We start from the raw sequence: 19,711 nt of genomic DNA, 5'->3' as shown, positions 1-19,711 counted from the left end.
GGATCAAGATAATTAGGGCATAGATATCCTCAAATAACGAAAGCTATGAGCTTAATTGCAACTTGTCTCAATGTTTTCAAAAGATAACTATAGGCAAAAAAAAATCAAATTCTTGCCAATAGTCGTGCAAAATAGAAATAAAGACTGAGTGGTAATCATCAGAACATGTAGCGTACGCCGTATTAGCCATTCAATATTATTCAAGTAACTGTAGAGCTTGTTTTAAAAGTGAAAGATAGAAATCTATAATTCAAAGTAGGAAACTATCACCGATTTCTCTAATGCACTCTACCTCGACTGTTTTGTTTTTATCCTTTTTTTCCAGACTCGTATGCTAGCTAACACGAATGTTGCTTGGTTCTATTATTTGGTTCAAAATTAGCTTCTAGCTCTTGGAAATATCCCCTTCTAATTTCTTACCCAAAAAGCAGTAAAAATGGTGCATCATGTTAGATAGTTATCAACATCAAGGGCTAAATGTACCTGATGAATGACCGACGGATGCTGAAACGTGAGTGGATTCAAACTTAGAGACAGCTAAATGTCTACCTCGAATGACGTCAGCGAGCATCTTCTGGACTCAAGTACGAACCTTTTCACTTCTGACAATAGCTCAGCGGGGCCATCTAATTATCAAGCACAACTACCCATTTCGGCTTCAGCTAACTTAACTTCTGCTGCCAGAGAATCACTCCAAATGACAATACCGTTGGCATCTTCACATATCAACCAAGACAGAATTGGGGGTATGGGGAATTTGCGGGGTATGATGCGGGTAACGGGATCTCCGACAGTTCCTCCGGCTTTTCCGTTCCTGTCAGCCGTGGACTCGTTGACTTCTGTATCGCCTATTTTGCAGTCATTGTTCTCGAGGATAGAAGCGGAGTTTCAGAATTTGACGCAAGAGAATCAAAGACTGCAAAGTGAAAACACGAGACGTAAGTATTTGTTGTTTGTATTACATAACAGTATCAATGAGTTGCTTTACTTCGAACGAATAGGTGGCGAAATAGGATATTTTGAAGATACCAACTTACTTTGAAATGTCCTCAATTTGAAGGTATTGTATTAACTTTGATTTGTAGACTGCCTTTTGTTGTGGCTTTTATCAAATATTAATAGATACATTTGTCCCAAATTTCGTGGGAAGGATAATTTTTTATGAGGCTCCTTAAAAGAACAAGAGTAGATAACAACAATATCGTTTTTAATTAAATGGAAAATTAAACGGTTGACATTTATATTTAAAGAACATAATTATAATTAAAAAAGCTGAAATCAATAACTTTTTAGTCGTACAAAAAATGAATCAAATGCAGCAACAGCAGTTTAATTCTTCCGATATCAACTCAAATAACAACAATAACGCCAACTTCTGTTTACCAACTGGACATCCGAATGCCAATGTGTACTCAGACGAGAACAATCTCGAACCGATTTCGAGTCGGTCAGCCCACGTGACAACTGAATCGTGCACTCCAGTGTCGAATGTAGTTGTGAGCAATAATAACATGAGTCATACGAGCAGTGTCTTGCCCCAGGTGGCGCCTTCTATGCCAAACAGCGCCGCCTTGACATCCTCAGCCGACCAGAAATCAAAACTGAGAGGTACGTATAAAACCGAATTATACGACCTGCGCAAGACGAAGTCAATTGCGGTCGGAATTACCATTTTCTTTTCGTTGGTAAGAAAGTTGTGAAAACGCCTGTAAAGACTTTGAAATATTTAGCAATACAACACCCTCTCCAATGACGTATTTTTGATGATCTAGAGGATAGGGTTCGTTTTTGATAATGTGATATAATATTAAACTCAGTATTATCTTGAACACAAATTGTTGAAATCTGTTTACACCGAGAGCAGCTGTCTTTTTAGCGCGATCTAGAAATTTCTCCATTGAACAACATATACAAAAACTGTAAGAATTTGAGTGTTTTTATCATGAAACGTCAATTATTCTAGTACCATTGCCCTTTTAGCGTAGTTATTTGACGCTTGCTTTTGTTTCAAAATGCCCAGGGGGACGCGTTCGCGACCAAACCGTACTTTTTGCAAAATGGAAGTTTTCTAGCTTGCTTTAAGGTTTTGGACTATTGGGTACTTGCCTAGTTATTGTCAGCTCACGAATTTCTGAAAGAGAAATAGTCACTATTTTAGAACACCATCTTTTAACCAGTGTTTTTTCTCCTTGAAAATTTTGACCATCTTGAAAAACGCAGGGGTCTTATGTGGTATCCTATTTGTCCCCGGCTTTGTGCAGGTACCTGGCAAAATCCTTAAGACTAGGGGAAACGGAAAGGTTAAATTATCTAGAACGAGGCAGTTATGAATTATTTAGAGAAACAGAAGAAAAAAGAAATTAGAACGTTTAGAAAAAAGGTGCTATCTAATACTAAGCGTTTACTTTTTAAGACAGTCATAAGATTCAGACAAATTAGTTGCATTGCGTTTTGAGTTCAAATTTAAAAGTTGTGTTGTTTCAAAATTGGGAACTTGACTTTTGTTGAGTTTTCAATTCGTGCGCTAATGGCATGCACAATATTATAAATATTTGCGTTATAAATAGTGATTTGCGTTCGAATCGAGAAAATTTGGCCTGAGTTTTTGATTTACAGACTGGATGAGACGAAATTTTAGAATACATGAGTTTCTCACCAGTTTTAACGTTTTTAGCCTTTATTACCACTGCACTCATTCTTACATCTATCTAAATCTATCTATCTATCTATCTATCTATCTATCTATCTATCTATCTATCTATCTATCTACCTATCTATCTATCTATCTATCTATCTATCTATATCTATATCTATCTATACTATATTTAAATGCGAGTGACAGCTATCTTCTATGTTTAAGCATAATAATTTTGCATGTTTAACGAAAGAATTTTTTCATGTTTAAGCTATATCATATATTGCAGTGCTTATTAAAATTTTTCAATTAGTTTTCCGCAAGGTCATTATTTTGTAGGTATTGTATTAACTTTGATTTGTAGACTGCCTTTTGTTGTGGCTTTTCTCAAATATTAATAGATACATTTGTCCCAAATTTCGTGGGAAGGATAATTTTTTATGAGGCTCCTTAAAAGAACAAGAGTAGATAACAACAATATCGTTTTTAATTAAATAGAAAATTAAACGGTTGACTTTTATATTTAAAGAACATAATTATAATTAAAAAAGCTGAAATCAATAACTTAGTCGTACAAAAAATGAATCAAATGCAGCAACAGCAGTTTAATTCTTCCGATATCAACTCAAATAACAACAATAACGCCAACTTCTGTTTACCAACTGGACATCCGAATGCCAATGTGTACTCAGACGAGAACAATCTCGAACCGATTTCGAGTCGGTCATCCCACGTGACAACTGAATCGTGCACTCCAGTGTCGAATGTAGTTGTGAGCAATAATAACATGAGTCATACGAGCAGTGTCTTGCCCCAGGTGGCGCCTTCTATGCCAAACAGCGCCGCCTTGACATCCTCAGCCGACCAGAAATCAAAACTGAGAGGTACGTATAAAACCGAATTATACGACCTGCGCAAGACGAAGTCAATTGCGGTCGGAATTACCATTTTCTTTTCGTTAGTAAGAAAGTTGTGAAAACGCCTGTAAAGACTTTGAAATATTTAGCAATACAACACCCTCTCCAATGACGTATTTTTGATGATCTAGAGGATAGGGTTCGTTTTTGATAATGTGATATAATATTAAACTCAGTATTATCTTGAACACAAATTGTTGAAATCTGTTTACACCGAGAGCAGCTGTCTTTTTAGCGCGATCTAGAAATTTCTCCATTGAACAACATATACAAAAACTGTAAGAATTTGAGTGTTTTTATCATGAAACGTCAATTATTCTAGTACCATTGCCCTTTTAGCGTAGTTATTTGACGCTTGCTTTTGTTTCAAAATGCCCAGGGGGACGCGTTCGCGACCAAACCGTACTTTTTGCAAAATGGAAGTTTTCTAGCTTGCTTTAAGGTTTTGGACTATTGGGTACTTGCCTAGTTATTGTCAGCTCACGAATTTCTGAAAGAGAAATAGTCACTATTTTAGAACACCATCTTTTAACCAGTGTTTTTTCTCCTTGAAAATTTTGACCATCTTGAAAAACGCAGGGGTCCTATGTGGTATCATATTTGTCCCCGTCTTTGTGCAGGTACCTGGCAAAATCCTTAAGACTAGGGGAAACGGAAAGGTTAAATTATCTAGAACGAGGCAGTTATGAATTATTTAGAGAAACAGAAGAAAAAAGAAATTAGAACGTTTAGAAAAAAGGTGCTATCTAATACTAAGCGTTTACTTTTTAAGACAGTCATAAGATTCAGACAAATTAGTTGCATTGCGTTTTGAGTTCAAATTTAAAAGTTGTGTTGTTTCAAAATTGGGAACTTGACTTTTGTTGAGTTTTCAATTCGTGCGCTAATGGCATGCACAATATTATAAATATTTGCGTTATAAATAGTGATTTGCGTTCGAATCGAGAAAATTTGGCCTGAGTTTTTGATTTACAGACTGGATGAGACGAAATTTTAGAATACATGAGTTTCTCACCAGTTTTAACGTTTTTAGCCTTTATTACCACTGCACTCATTCTTACATCTATATAAATCTATCTATCTATCTATCTATCTATCTATCTATCTATCTATCTATCTATCTATCTATCTATCTATCTATCTACCTATCTATCTATCTATCTATCTATCTATCTATCTATATCTATATCTATCTATACTATATTTAAATGCGAGTGACAGCTATCTTCTATGTTTAAGCATAATAATTTTGCATGTTTAACGAAAGAATTTTTTCATGTTTAAGCTATATCATATATTGCAGTGCTTATTAAAATTTTTCAATTAGTTTTCCGCAAGGTCATTATTTTGTAGGTATTGTATTAACTTTGATTTGTAGACTGCCTTTTGTTGTGGCTTTTCTCAAATATTAATAGATACATTTGTCCCAAATTTCGTGGGAAGGATAATTTTTTATGAGGCTCCTTAAAAGAACAAGAGTAGATAACAACAATATCGTTTTTAATTAAATGGAAAATTAAACGGTTGACTTTTATATTTAAAGAACATAATTATAATTAAAAAAGCTGAAATCAATAACTTAGTCGTACAAAAAATGAATCAAATGCAGCAACAGCAGTTTAATTCTTCCGATATCAACTCAAATAACAACAATAACGCCAACTTCTGTTTACCAACTGGACATCCGAATGCCAATGTGTACTCAGACGAGAACAATCTCGAACCGATTTCGAGTCGGTCATCCCACGTGACAACTGAATCGTGCACTCCAGTGTCGAATGTAGTTGTGAGCAATAATAACATGAGTCATACGAGCAGTGTCTTGCCCCAGGTGGCGCCTTCTATGCCAAACAGCGCCGCCTTGACATCCTCAGCCGACCAGAAATCAAAACTGAGAGGTACGTATAAAACCGAATTATACGACCTGCGCAAGACGAAGTCAATTGCGGTCGGAATTACCATTTTCTTTTCGTTAGTAAGAAAGTTGTGAAAACGCCTGTAAAGACTTTGAAATATTTAGCAATACAACACCCTCTCCAATGACGTATTTTTGATGATCTAGAGGATAGGGTTCGTTTTTGATAATGTGATATAATATTAAACTCAGTATTATCTTGAACACAAATTGTTGAAATCTGTTTACACCGAGAGCAGCTGTCTTTTTAGCGCGATCTAGAAATTTCTCCATTGAACAACATATACAAAAACTGTAAGAATTTGAGTGTTTTTATCATGAAACGTCAATTATTCTAGTACCATTGCCCTTTTAGCGTAGTTATTTGACGCTTGCTTTTGTTTCAAAATGCCCAGGGGGACGCGTTCGCGACCAAACCGTACTTTTTGCAAAATGGAAGTTTTCTAGCTTGCTTTAAGGTTTTGGACTATTGGGTACTTGCCTAGTTATTGTCAGCTCACGAATTTCTGAAAGAGAAATAGTCACTATTTTAGAACACCATCTTTTAACCAGTGTTTTTTCTCCTTGAAAATTTTGACCATCTTGAAAAACGCAGGGGTCCTATGTGGTATCATATTTGTCCCCGTCTTTGTGCAGGTACCTGGCAAAATCCTTAAGACTAGGGGAAACGGAAAGGTTAAATTATCTAGAACGAGGCAGTTATGAATTATTTAGAGAAACAGAAGAAAAAAGAAATTAGAACGTTTAGAAAAAAGGTGCTATCTAATACTAAGCGTTTACTTTTTAAGACAGTCATAAGATTCAGACAAATTAGTTGCATTGCGTTTTGAGTTCAAATTTAAAAGTTGTGTTGTTTCAAAATTGGGAACTTGACTTTTGTTGAGTTTTCAATTCGTGCGCTAATGGCATGCACAATATTATAAATATTTGCGTTATAAATAGTGATTTGCGTTCGAATCGAGAAAATTTGGCCTGATTTTTTGATTTACAGACTGGATGAGACGAAATTTTAGAATACATGAGTTTCTCACCAGTTTTAACGTTTTTAGCCTTTACCACTGCACTCATTCTTACATCTATCTATATCTATCTATCTATCTATCTATCTATCTATCTATCTATCTATCTATCTATCTATCTATCTACCTATCTACCTATCTACCTATCTATCTATCTATCTATCTATCTATCTATCTATCTATATCTATATCTATCTATACTATATTTAAATGCGAGTGACAGCTATCTTCTATGTTTAAGCATAATAATTTTGCATGTTTAACGAAAGAATTTTTTCATGTTTAAGCTATATCATATATTGCAGTGCTTATTAAAATTTTTCAATTAGTTTTCCGCAAGGTCATTATTTTATCAGTATTTTTTTCTTGGCCAAATTAAGTCTGTCTGTCTGTATACCTGCTTTTTAAATTAATTTGATTATGTCTGTCTACCCGTCGCCTAATTTTTTAACTTTCATCTCTTTTCTTATATATTTAAAGTCGGGCTTCACTATCTCGCCATGTTTAAGCTTTTTCAACGTTTTATTTTTGCATGTTTAACGAGAAAATTTTTTCACGTTTAAGCTATATCGTATATTGCAATGATTAAGTTTTTTTTGATTGTCCAGTTTAAACTCAGTGTTTTTTTCATCAAGTTTGAAAATAGTAACCCAATAGTAGGAAATTGTATGAACTTTTCCAGGTCTTGCGATTCTGGCCTCCATATATGATTAACCAAATCCTTTTAGTTTACGAGATAGGCAATTTTCGAGATTTTTTCTCTAAAAATTTCTCTATTTTTGAAATTCTCACCCTGTAGTTGGGTGCTGCCAGGGTACTGAGATTTAGAGATATGACGTTATTTATGATTTTTTCTAAAATTTTTCAAAAACTTAGATTTTAAAAAATTTCAAAACGTGGAAGATCTCAATCCTGTTATTGGATATTGTGAGAGTACTCTCAGGGTTGCGAATCTTGCCTCTGATTATGGCTGCTCAAATCCGTGTAGTTTACGAGATATGACGTTTTTTTGGATTTTTTCATTTTTTTAAGAAAACTTTGATATCAAAAATTTCACAAAACTTGAAATAACCATCTTTATAGTGAGGCTCTGTCAGGATACTCTCAGGAGTTGCGAATTTCGCCGACAAGTATGACTGCTCAAATCCATGTAGTTTTCGAGATATCACGTTTTTTATGATTTTCTCCGAAATTTTCAAAAAAACTTAAATGTTAAAAATTCCAAAAGTTTTAAGATCTCCATCCTCTAATTGGAATCTGTGGGGGTACTCTCAGTTGGTTGAGAATCTTGCCTTTGAATATTGCTGCTCAAATTCTTGTAATTTTAGAGATATAACATTTTTTAAGGTTTTTTTTTCAAAATTTTTCAGAAAAATTGGGTATAAAAAATTTCGAAAAATTTGAAATCATTACCCCTGTAGTGAGGCTCTGTCATGGTACTCTCAGGAGGTGCAAATTTTGACTTCCAATATGACTGCTCAATTCTTTATAGTTTTCGAGATATGACGCTTTTTTTGATTTTCTCCGAAATTTTCAAAAAAAACTTAGATGTTAAAAAGTTCCAAAACTTTGAAGATATCAATCCTGTTATTGGAATCTGTGAGGTTACTTTCAGGGGGTTGAGAATCTGGCCTCTGAATATGATTGTTCAAACTCTTGTAGTTTTCGAGATTAAACATTTTTTAAGGTTTTTTTTTCAAAATTTTTCAGAAAAATTAGGTATAAAAAATTTCGAAAAATTTGCTCAAATCGTTATAGTTTTCGACATATGACGCTTTTTATGATTTTCTCCGAAATTTTCAAAAAAAAAACTTAGATGTTAAAAAGTTCCAAAACTTTGAAGATATCAATCCTGTTATTGGAATCTGTGAAGGTAGTTTGAGGGGGTTGAAAATCTGAATATGATTGTTCAAGTTCTTGTAGTTTTCGAGATCTGACGTTTTTTAGGATTTTTTTTCAAAATTTTTCAGTAAATTTAGGTATAAAAAATTTGAATTTATTACCGCTGTAGTGAGGCTCTGTCACGGTTCTCTCAGGAGGTGCAAAATTTGACTCCCAATATGACTGCTCAAATCCTTATAGTTTTCGAGATATGACGCTTTTTATGATTTTCTTCGAAATTTTCAAAAAAAAACTTAGATGCTAAAAAAATCCAAAACTATGAAGATATCAATCCTGTTATTGGAATCTGTGAGAGTACTTTCAGGGGGTTGAGAATCTGGCCTCTGAATATGATTGTTCAAATTTTTGTAGTTTTCGAGATATGACGTTTTTTAGTTTTTTAGGATTTTTTTTCAAAATGTTTCAGAAAATTTAGGTAAAAAAATTCAACAACAAAGCTTGAACTTTCCATGTCTACAGTGAGGCTCTGTTAGTTTACTCCCAGCAGGAGTTGTGAGTTTAGCCTTCAAATATGCTTGCTCAAATCTTTGAAGTTTTCGAGATATGACGTTTTTTCTTATTTTTTCAAAACCTTTTCAGAAAACTTTCTAAAATTTGAAATTTCACCCCTTTAATATGGGGCTGTTTGAGTACTCTCAAGAGTTGCCAATTTTGCCTCTAAAAATGACTGCTCAAATCTTTGTTGTTTCCCAGATGTGACATTTCTTGTGATTTTTTGAAAAAATTTCAGAAAGTTTGAACTTTTTTCCAAAACTTGAAATTCCGAACCCTATAGTTGGGGACTGTCAGAGAACTCTGAGGAGTTGCAAATCTTGCGTCCAAATGCTACTGCTCAATTGCTTTTAGCTTTCGAGATGTATTGTTTTTTTCATCTATTATAAACCTAGATATAATATAATAAATAAAAGTAATGTCCGATAAATTCGGAGTTTTTGAGTTGTTAAAATTCGAAGCACCGGAGGGTGCGTTACACGCTAGTTTTCACTTAATTCAATCGTCGTTTCCAGAAAAAATAACAGGCATTTTAGGTCAATTTTTTGGATTATTCTGAGTGTGTTCGGATTATTCTGTGCTACCTGTCCAGCAACCGGCTTTTTGTTTAAAAATTCAGCCATAGTTTTTCACTCTTGCGACAAGTAAGGGCGCAGACGTGTTTATTTCCCGTTATAGAAACTTTGTCCGCAGGCTGATATTGTTCGAACACATTCAAAGCTCCAAATGGTTTATGATATAGCGGTACATGATATAGCGGATATACCTGACTTTATTCATCTATTAACTTTAACGTTATTTGTCTTAGTTGTCCCAAGCTTTTTTAACTTCTCATAGGGCACATCTCTAAGGATTACGGTCTTTTGTTCATTCTATCTGATTGATCAAAGTTTTCAGCCAGGATGAGTTTGGGCATCAATTTTTTTATTTACGGTTCTCATCTCTTTAATATTTTGATTTAGACTTGTGTGGCTTTCGAAGATAATGATTAGCTCTGCCTGGGCGAAATAAAATTGATAAGTGTTCACTGTTTAAAATTTGCAAAAAGTAGTATTTAATGATTTGTTTTTGCTGAATCGTTTGCCAATTTTTACGGCTTGCGCATCATTTTCGTTAAGTGTATATGAACGAAACGAAGACTTTTAAGTCTTATGGATTTTTGTTATTTTATGCTCAAATTTGAAATTTTTTTGTTTGACAAAGTCTTAGTTCAGATTTATTTGTTACAAGGAAGGAAAATAACCTTTTCATCCAGTTTTGAAATCATCAATCAGATAAGATAAGAAATATATTGTTTTGAAAAGTCTTTAAAAGAGTGTCTCTTTTAGGTTTTCTCGAGTGCATGGGCCTTTCTCCATCCTTCTGTTGGCTATATTTTGATTTCATATGGCTTATATTTCGTTCAAAAATGGCATTTCAGTAATTCAAACTATCAAAACGAATTTTGATGATTTTCACTTCGACTTCAAGGCGCTGTTTTAATTTATTTGATTGTTCCACCAGTTGGCTACTTTATTTGGCTGCTTAATTAATTTTAGTGACTTGTTTAGACAAGGTGAATGTCCAAGGAGCATGCTGTATCGGGTTGAAAATTTTTTGAACAAAATCAGTTGAATCACTGGAGAGCTCGCGCACTCCATTAATGTGCTCCATTGAGTTGCTGAGATTCTTGAAAAATTAAATTATAAATATTATATTATACGTAGTATATTTTCAAATTATAATAAGCATAAATAAGCTAATGTAAGCCAGCTCACTCGCTCGAAATTAAACGAAAAATCAAAAATTTCAAACTGGTTTTTCTCGACACCGGGAAAACTTGTTGATGTCGTTGGAATCACAACTGAAAGGGCTTTAATATGATATATTACTCAAGCCAGTCGAATAATTATTTGTGGTAGCTGATTTTGCGTGGAAAACAAAAAAATGCTCGCTTGCATTTATTCGCTCGAATTAAGACAAAATCCAAAATTTCAAACCACTTTTTCTCGACGTTAGTGTGGTTCGAATCACAACTGAAAGGGCTTTAATATGATATATCACTCAAAATATAATTTAGTAGTCTTGTGTACTAAACTATAAAAAAATCCGTTACAAAAAATTGTCAGCCTATCGTTTGTCTGATTATGTTTTGTCGGCTTATTTGCCTTATCACGGAATTTTTCCTTACAGCTGCAAGTTTATAATACTTTCATTTTACTTTCTCCGGCAAACTTTGTCCGGAAAAATTTTTGCTTTCAAATGTGAAATAGTCCGTTCCAAAAACAATTGTTAGTCGAACATCGTTTCTAAGAACTCTTATAAGTCAGTGACATTTTTTTTTCATTTTTTTAGAAGTTTTAAAGTTTGTGTAGGCTCAAATTTACTTTTTTGCGTTTTTATTTTGTTTTTAAGTACATTTCATTTTTTTTCGTTAAAAGAGAGGCAAATTCAACAATCGAACATCAGAAGTGAAAAGGTCAAGAAAAACGTGATCGACTTCTAGTCCCCAAAGTGGAATTTAATTTTCAGATTTCCCAGCGGAATAAAATATTTATCTATTAAATCAGTTTTCTCAAATTGAGTTATTTTTATCAAAAAAGTGCCAATCATAAATTGTTTTTTTTTGAAATTCTAAGAGTCTAAAGGCATCTATTTTTTTCTTCGAAATTATAAAGATGAGGTTTTTTTCAAAAAACAAGTCAGTTTTTGCTGCTCACTTGTGTTCATTGACTCTTTTCCAATTTTCTGTTGGAGTGTTTGATATGTTTTTTTGACAGTTTGAATAAGTTCTGTATTGTGTGATATAATGAATTTTAATTATTTGAGTGATAAATATTCGAACCCAGCGACAAACAGTTAATGGGTATTTTAGAATAGTTTTCAAAATGAGTAATTTTGCCTTTTTTGCTGTTTCAGTGGCTCAGCGAACGAAGACAGGTATCAACAAGATAGTGTCCACATTCAAGGCAGGCACTCTGGACGCAGTGAACTCTGGAGCGATTGTGGCTGGCATTTCCAACCGCGCCACAGGAGGAGGCAGCAACTCCTCAGTGGCCAAAACATCCACAGTGTACAGTGGCCATGCAGATAGTGTCTGGGATGTGGACTGGCATTGGGGTCAGGATTGCGACGTCATCGCATCCGCATCATCAGGCAAGTGTCTAAAAAGTTAAGTTTAGTTAAGAAACGAGAAAAATTGACGTGACCAGGAAGCGCAGGTTGATTTGAGCAATGATATTCTGTTGTACTCGCAGGTTTTATTCTTCCTTCTTTTTGTAAACAACTAGACTTTTTGTAAACCATTTTTCAAACAAATCTGTAAGGCGTCATATTGCTTATTAGGGAACCTCAACACCTTTGATGCCCCTCAAATGGTCTCAGGGTAACGCGTGTGCCTTGGGGATTCTTAGTTTCAGAGGCTCCAATCTCGGCTGGACCTTTGTTTTTTATCGAAACGTATTAGTTTGACTTTTTTTCTGGGAAATTTTGAATAGTCGGAGGACCGACTATCGTGTTTTGTTATTTTTTGTCAGTTTTTTCAATCTGTGGAATTTTTTTTTCCGATTTAACCAATTTTTGCTAGAGTTATGCTTGCACTAAGCAAACGTCCGTTCGGAATTTTGAGACTTTCGGGTCAACAGCTAGCTTAACAAAATCACTTGAATCATTTGTACTGTTGACATGCTCAATTTCCTGAAAATTCAAATTTAACTACTGGCTACTAATGCTCCTAACTACTGGTAAATGCTATATCTAGATTTCTAACTTTTATTATAGGATTTTGATATTTTTGGTAAGGGTTTTTCAGCTTCATATGAGTTGACTTAAGCTTTGTCGGTTTACATTATAAATGCAATTTTACATTGATAAATGCAAGGTTTACATTGATAAATGCAATTTTTGCCCATAAGATTTGTGCCGAAAATTTTTGGTGATATTTTGGAGATCGTGAAGACTCTGTCAATGTTTTTCGAGTTTTCATTTTTTTGAATTTTGAAGTCAATCCCACAAAATTTTCGTTTTTCTCGTGTCTTTTTTGCATGAGCGCCACTTCTTGAGCGTCATGCTATTTCGATCTTAAAGTTGTTGTATCACAAGTGCTTGGAAATTCAGCTTCGCTTCTGTGTTGAAAGTAGTCTGGTATTTGTAGTTTACGAATACGTTCCTTTTTATACTTTGATGATTTCGGTGTATGTTATATTGGTTAGGTCACTTTATATTGACTATTTTCAAGGGCAAAATTTATAGTTTGTTTGTTTCTGAAGGAGTGGGGTTCAAACATTGATTTTTGAGTGTATAAGTTTTATGAGAATTTTTTAATGGCGTTATTAAGGATCAATTAACGCAGTAAAATTCTTCAAAATCGATTTTTCGCGGTTTGTTTTTTGATTTTTTAAACTCAGTCTATTTCCTTTATTAAAAGGAATAAAATTTTCAGTATCGAACAGTGAAAGTGTAAAGGTACCGAAAAACGTGATCGACTTCAAGTTTCAAAAATGGATTTTATTTTTCAGATTTCTTAATAAAAATTTTTCTTACTGGTCCTGTTTTCTCAAATTGAGTCATATTCATCAACAAAAGCGTCAATCATAAATTGTTCTTGAAACCTTGCGTTTCCTTGCGCCAGCTGACTGTTGGCTTTGTTTTTATTTTTTTCTGTTAAGCGTTTGTCTAGCTAAGTTGTTTCGGCCTAGTGGTCGCTCGGTAAGCGGTACTAAATTCTTATTTAACGCTAGTGATTGTTGATGAAATTGCCAGTCGAGGCAAAAGCATGGAGTTTTTTAGTTAAATTTTTTCAATAATTTTTGACAAAGTGATTTCTGATTTAAATTTGTTTTAGCCAGCTTGCAATACCATGCTTGCGATGTTTCGTAAGTGTTAAGAAGCTTTCCATCGTATTTTTTTTCTGCAGCGCTATCAGATGAAAAAGAGAAAAACGAACCATTTTTGGGCGAAAATTGTTTCAAATTATTGCGAGAGCAAGTGACTTTTAATCGGGAACTAGACTTGTTTTTCTCGTGAAAAAAAACTATTCTTACAAACTCAAGACATACGCGCAGACATTGAGTTGCTTTCACGTGTACAGGTTGTCATGCACAATTTATTGAAATTCAAATAAATGCCTCCTGTACGTTTCAGGTGGTATTTAATTTTTTCAATTATATGTATTGAAAAATTAGTGATTTTTTTGAATTTTTGATTTTCGCCCTAGTTCTGTCGGCTGTTTTTTTTTCAAATGCAGTTTAGATTATCTGGTATGGCTTTCAAGCTGGTTTTTTTTCTAAAGATTCGTATTTATTTTTTATTCAAACGGTTTATGCTATAATTGAAATTTATACCAACTCTGATTTGGAGTATTTTTTTTCTCGGTTAAACGGGTTCGGCTTATGTTATATCGGCTTAGTGAAATGATAATTTGTAGTTTCAAGGGTTTTTTTAATACATGATTTTGCATTTCAGGAGTGATGGGTAGTAAAGTTTTGGGTTTCAAAATTTAAGCTTAAATTCTGTTGTGGCTATAGTTTCGTTTTCGACTTAACCATAGTCGACTCAATTTTTGTCACCTTAGTTGCCGTTCAGCTATTTCTTCTCAATGATTGGTAAGGCGGTTCATGAACATCGTGCGAGACAAAGGGATAAAACTTTTGTAGGTGTAGTTTTTTCGACTTTTTTCTAGTAATTTCTTTTCATAAAATCGACTTCCTTTTTTTGCATTTAAAATCTTGTAATGCAATGTTCTGATTTTATTGCAAGTACTTTGAAATACTGCGAAAATATCAATAGTCACCTGGTCGATATCTAGTTATAAAATTTATTCCGCCTAAAATTAATTAAAAAATAGCGCTAAATTTGCCATTGGACACTTGTTTTTTCCAAGCTAATAGCAGTTTTTAACTGCTTTATCCGAACATTTAGCGCGTGTCAGCTTTGAATTGTTTTCACTTTCCAACAATCGAAAGCAATTGGGTATGGTACAGAATAGTCAGTTCATTCTTCAACCCATACATTGGTATTGACAAGCCGTTCCGATGCAATACAATGCCCAGAATCTTAATCGACTGTTCAATTGAGTTTGACCGAATAACCTAGTTCTTGATGTGACCTACAGCAATCGAATGCTCTCAAATGGTTATGAATTATATCAATTTTGGACAAGCAACGTGCAGCTAGTATATTTGAATTTAATTCTGATGCGTCTGAAAGAATCTTCATTTGTAAATCGATACAATACATCAAATTAGATTGCCTTTTGTGCATTAGTAGGTGAAATAAAATACGAGCTGTAGTTTTTTAACATGAAATTAAACGAGAATAATAAAGGGGAGATGTAGGGAGAGAAAGTTTTGAAAAAAAATCACTTAATAAAAGCTTGGATTATGAGTAAAAGGGCTGCAATATTATTGGCACAGGACTTCATACGACGTTTCTTTGTGGCATGTGAGTTGCATGGAAAAAGCAGTCGAATCGAACATTCTCCCTACATTCGGTTTCCAGTACAATAATGTTGCCATCATTTTAGATCGGACAGTGAAATTGTGGTTGCCTGGTTGTGGATCACAAGCAGTGTACAGCTACACGGGACACCAGGGTAGTGTGAACTCAGCCAGACTGCATCCAAAGGAACCCCTGGTGTTGTCAGCCGGAGGGGATGGATCCGTGCACATCTGGAGGTACTCCAAAGAGCGGATGGTACAGAGGAAGAATGCGTTCGCAAATACACGCAATATACAATCATCAGGTGAGTTACTAAAAAAGGGAAGGCTTATCGTGTTTAAAATGGGTTAAAATAAATGTGATATAGACGTTGTTAAGAGTCGATGAACTTTATTCAGACTCTTATTTAGGTCGTGATGTTTTTTTTTCAAGAAGAGTCTTAAAATTTGTTCAGGCTCAAATATTTTATTTTGCGGTTTGACTTATGATTTCTTTTCTTTCTAAGTTCACTTCAATGCCTTTGTTAAAAGGAAGGCAAAGACAACCATCTAGCAAAAGTGTAAAGGTCACAAAAAACGTGATCGAATGCTATTCTCAGGGACCGAATGATGGAAAAATTTCAACCAATCACCAATCATAATAAAGAGAAGTTCCTATTCGCTGAATGGTTCTTGTAGTGAACCGAAGTCAAAGGGAGCAGAAAATTAAATACTCATTTCTGATTGGCTGAAAATAAATTCGGTTCCTTCATAATGAGGGACGCCACCAACTTGATCGACTTCTAATTGCGAAAATGGAATTTAATTTTCTGATTTCTCAGCGAAAGAAAACTGTACCTTTTGATCCAGTTTTCTCAAATTTGGTTTATTTTATCAAAAACCCTCAATAATGAATTGTTCTAACATGGCTATATTTTGACATATTGCTGTTCAAATCTCAAGTATCAAATAATTATTATTGAGTAGATACAGTAGCGTCTGATTTTATGGAACATAGTATGTTTTGTTTACAGGAGACGACGATGTTTTAATCGACGATCTACAACTCGATCCCTTCTTGCATAACTCTACAACGAACAATTCAAACTTTGCTCCGAATGGCGACTTCAACGACGAAAACACGGTCACAAATGACTGGACACTGCAACCTCCGATGATCGTGAAGCAACCAGAAGTTTTAGTGTGCGCTTCTCCGAGTGCGGTCGTTGCATCATATTCAGCAGGAATATCTAATGCGGTCCCGCCGGGCCCCATAATGGCGGCTGAGTTTCTGGGAGGATTGGTGGCTGGGAACGTAGTAGTTTCAGGAGGCTGGGACCAGCACCTGATAGTGGCAGACGCGCTCACAGGAAGGATGGTCCGTGTTAATGAAGGTTTGTTCGATTCAGGAAATGTGATAGTGCGTAGATTTTGAGCATGGGAGACTTGTCTTAAAACAAGAATCAAAATAAATCTTCTAAGTAATTCGAGAAGTTTCATAGCCAATTTTCTGACGTTACAGTTATTTTTCACTGACTGAAAATTTCAGAACGGAAATGGCATATTACGATTTAATGGTGTTGGAATACCGCATTTAAGGTCACGAGGGCGGGATTACTAACATCAGTTGTGCCAGGAGCTCGACGCTCTATGCATCCTCTTCCGAAGACAGAACCTTCCGAGTCTGGGACCTGAACAACCCCCAAAAAGTGTTCGTCTGTGAAGGTCACTCGCGGAAAGTGAGGACAGCAGTATTCTGTGACTCGGTGATTGGAGGAGCTTCTAGTGATGTCATAAGTGGAGGCAGTCCTTTTCCTCACATTCTCTCTGCGTCAGACGACTGCTCTCTGAAACTGTGGGACCTGCGAAACATGTCATCACCTTTGATATCTATCAGGTATGGATGAACAAAATTGAATGCGGTGAAATTTTGTACTTTGCTTTTTACCTGCGCTGGTTATGGAAACTTAAGTGCTCATCGAAAGATTGCTCCGTGTTATTAATTTTGTCCGTCAGTCTCGAATTTTTTCCTCAATTTCAGACATAAGATGCTATCGCCAATATCTTTATTTTATACTTAAGTTATTGATGTTGCAATAATAAAGCCAGAAAAATTGTTCTTCGTGCATAATCAGGACTAGATTAAATTCACTTTTCAAGGGCCAATTCGGGGATCAACAGATTTGCCGTGCTGTCATCTCCCTCTGCAGATGGGACCTCTCCCAACAGTGAGATGCTGACTGCCTGTCCCCTGGACAACAGATCCATTCGCATCTACTCTCTTTCCCTCTCAACTGCCAGAGCCAGAAGGGTGGCTTCCATTCCCGCTTCCGGAACTGGGTCCAGACTCGCCCACTCCACCAGCTCCGCATCCAATCAGAGGTCAGTAAATTGTCACGGTGAAATGTAATTGTTATTATTTGATAGAATACTTAATTCAAGTTTGTGACTAGCCATTCTAATATTTGTTTTGTGAATGTCGTAAGCTACTGTGTACGAAATTTTACGTTTTCGATGTTTTTAATGTCGCTTTATCCATGTTGAACTTACTTTATAAGCATTTAGGATTCAAATTCATTGCAATTGAGCACGTTCATAGGTCGGTCATTGTTTCTCATAGTTGAAATTCTTGACATGAATATTGTTCCAGGACATCTAGCAGCAGCAGCCGTTCATCCAGGCACCAAAACTCCAACTCCTTCCACGCCAGAATGGTCACCTCAGTGGCATGGAGTTCATGTGGTCGCAAACTGGTATCTGTTTCTATAGACGGTGCTATGGTCGAATGGAAACTGACAAAAAACTCATCAAAGCAGTCAACCAATAGCCAACCGAACAACTCTAATAACAATGAACCGGTTAATAATTTCTCTCCTTATGCCAGTACTAACCAGGGATCTTCCGGATATTACGGAACGGCTCTGGCAAAGTAAGAGAAGCTCAGAAGTTAATGCTTGGTGCTGGTCAGTTAATATGATAAACTCACTGAGTTTTTAGTCCAATCTTAGTTTATCAACTCTAATTTATTGTACAATGTAAATAACAAGCTGACGATGTTTTGTAGTTTTACTCTAATCGTATTTATAGTCGAGGAGACGAACGGATTGTATTTTTACACATGAATTTGAAACTTTTGAATGCCGATCTATTTTTCCTTAAAAAAATTCAATATTTATGACCCTAAACATGATGATGCATATGTAAATTAAATTATAGATTGCGATATTTTCCGATAAATTTACATCCAAAGAGCACCGTTTAATACATACAAAAAATCTTCCAGTGGAAATCATTGTAGCTCGTCGCTGATTCTCCCATTTTTCAACTGCCAGCCTCTTCAAAAAACAATTAGTGAGTCAAGTATTTTCAGCGTGGCTACTTGTTTTGTAAAAATCCATCCACAAGTTTTATTTTTGTTAGTTCTGTTTAACTTGAATTTTGACAGTTAAAATTTTGATTTAAAACTTAGATCTTGCAATATATATTGCTATTTATGCAGTGAAAAGTCAATCATTCAGAGCGTGCAGTCAAGTGAGCAGTTTTAGGATATAGCTTTGTTTGCTGATAAAAACGGATTGCAAATCTGATGAAAACGTGCAGAGGAAATAAAAATGTTTGGCGAGCAAGGCTTACAGATATTTGGGTTCACCGGCAATTTTGAAGTATCTATTCGATGCGTAATTGATTGAAGCAATGCAGTAATCTGATGACAATTTCTTACAAATATTTTAAATTAAATTAATTTTTGCAGTTTTAATTTTTTATAGTTATTTGACGAAGCGCACTTACATAGGTCATTTTCAATGAGCTCAAATTGAACTGTGATCCTAATCAATGAGTTAAATGAGTTAACTAGACAGTTGAATTTACACCGGCCAAGCTTGCGTTATAATATCCACAGGCAGTTTTTCGTATATCTGATGCCTGGAAGTTAACTAGTATTCTAGCGTCAATGTTATTGCGCTCACATACAGACTTGCGAGAACAAGTGTCTTGTAATCGGGGAAAAAGACTTTTTCCCCGTGAACAACTGTTCTTTTGAATCTGTTAGGTCCATAGGTCTGTTGGAGCTTGTTTTTTTTTCGCCAGGTATGTATTTAAGGCTCAACTTTTCGCCGATTAACCTGCGACCCAATTCTTGTCTGCTTAATTTCTGTTCTATTTTTTTAAATGATCAACTTAATTGCTCTAAATGTTAAATTAGTGTTACAACGATCGATTTTTAATATGAGTTTTACTTCCGACAATTTTTTGATTTCCTGTTTTTCGGTTGAAGCTCTATCGACTTGGTTTTTTTTTTAAAAATTCAAATACGTATATAGGATTAAACATTCTTCTACTACTACTACTACTACTAAAAGAATTTATTCCCTTTAAAATATAAAGGCATCAAACAAAAGAAATGGTATGATTATGTACACAAGACATCACGAACG

At 34.9% G+C, this 19,711-nt stretch overlaps 2 protein-coding genes across 2 annotated transcripts; both read left to right on the top strand.

The window, feature by feature from the left end:
• Positions 1-55: 55 nt before the first annotated feature.
• On the top strand, positions 56-3,611 carry LOC134844815 (serum factor response D-like). Its single transcript, XM_063861629.1, has 3 exons — positions 56-938; positions 1,294-1,608; positions 3,205-3,611. The coding sequence occupies exons 1-3, from the start codon at positions 542-544 to the stop codon at positions 3,609-3,611; spliced, it is 1,119 nt and encodes a 372-aa protein (XP_063717699.1). The 5' UTR covers positions 56-541.
• Positions 3,612-5,141: 1,530 nt separating this feature from the next.
• Positions 5,142-19,032, top strand: LOC134845058 (WD repeat-containing protein 37-like). Its single transcript, XM_063861900.1, has 7 exons — positions 5,142-5,450; positions 11,779-12,015; positions 15,383-15,601; positions 16,310-16,669; positions 16,875-17,172; positions 17,436-17,657; positions 17,926-19,032. Exons 1-7 carry the CDS (start codon positions 5,147-5,149, stop codon positions 18,206-18,208), a joined length of 1,923 nt encoding a protein of 640 aa, XP_063717970.1. The 5' UTR covers positions 5,142-5,146; the 3' UTR covers positions 18,209-19,032.
• Positions 19,033-19,711: the final 679 nt, after the last annotated feature.

Source organism: Symsagittifera roscoffensis, chromosome 4, assembly GCF_963678635.1.
Source record: "Symsagittifera roscoffensis chromosome 4, txSymRosc1.1, whole genome shotgun sequence".
Classification (NCBI taxonomy): domain Eukaryota; kingdom Metazoa; phylum Xenacoelomorpha; order Acoela; family Convolutidae; genus Symsagittifera; species Symsagittifera roscoffensis.
Note: the sequence above shows the minus strand (reverse complement) of the source record. Positions and strands in the feature narration are given on the sequence as shown.

Bases quoted from the DNA above. Each gene is read 5' to 3' on its own strand.
- LOC134845058 (XM_063861900.1), top strand. From the start codon at position 5,147: ATGAATCAAATGCAGCAACAGCAGTTTAATTCTTCCGATATCAACTCA. The intron at 12,016-15,382 runs GCAAGTGTCTAA...CCATCATTTTAG, and splicing joins CATCGCATCCGCATCATCAG to ATCGGACAGTGAAATTGTGG. The intron at 15,602-16,309 runs GTGAGTTACTAA...TTTTGTTTACAG, and splicing joins ACGCAATATACAATCATCAG to GAGACGACGATGTTTTAATC.
- LOC134844815 (XM_063861629.1), top strand. From the start codon at position 542: ATGTCTACCTCGAATGACGTCAGCGAGCATCTTCTGGACTCAAGTACG. The intron at 939-1,293 runs GTAAGTATTTGT...ATAACTTTTTAG, and splicing joins GCAAAGTGAAAACACGAGAC to TCGTACAAAAAATGAATCAA. The intron at 1,609-3,204 runs GTACGTATAAAA...TCAATAACTTAG, and splicing joins CCAGAAATCAAAACTGAGAG to TCGTACAAAAAATGAATCAA.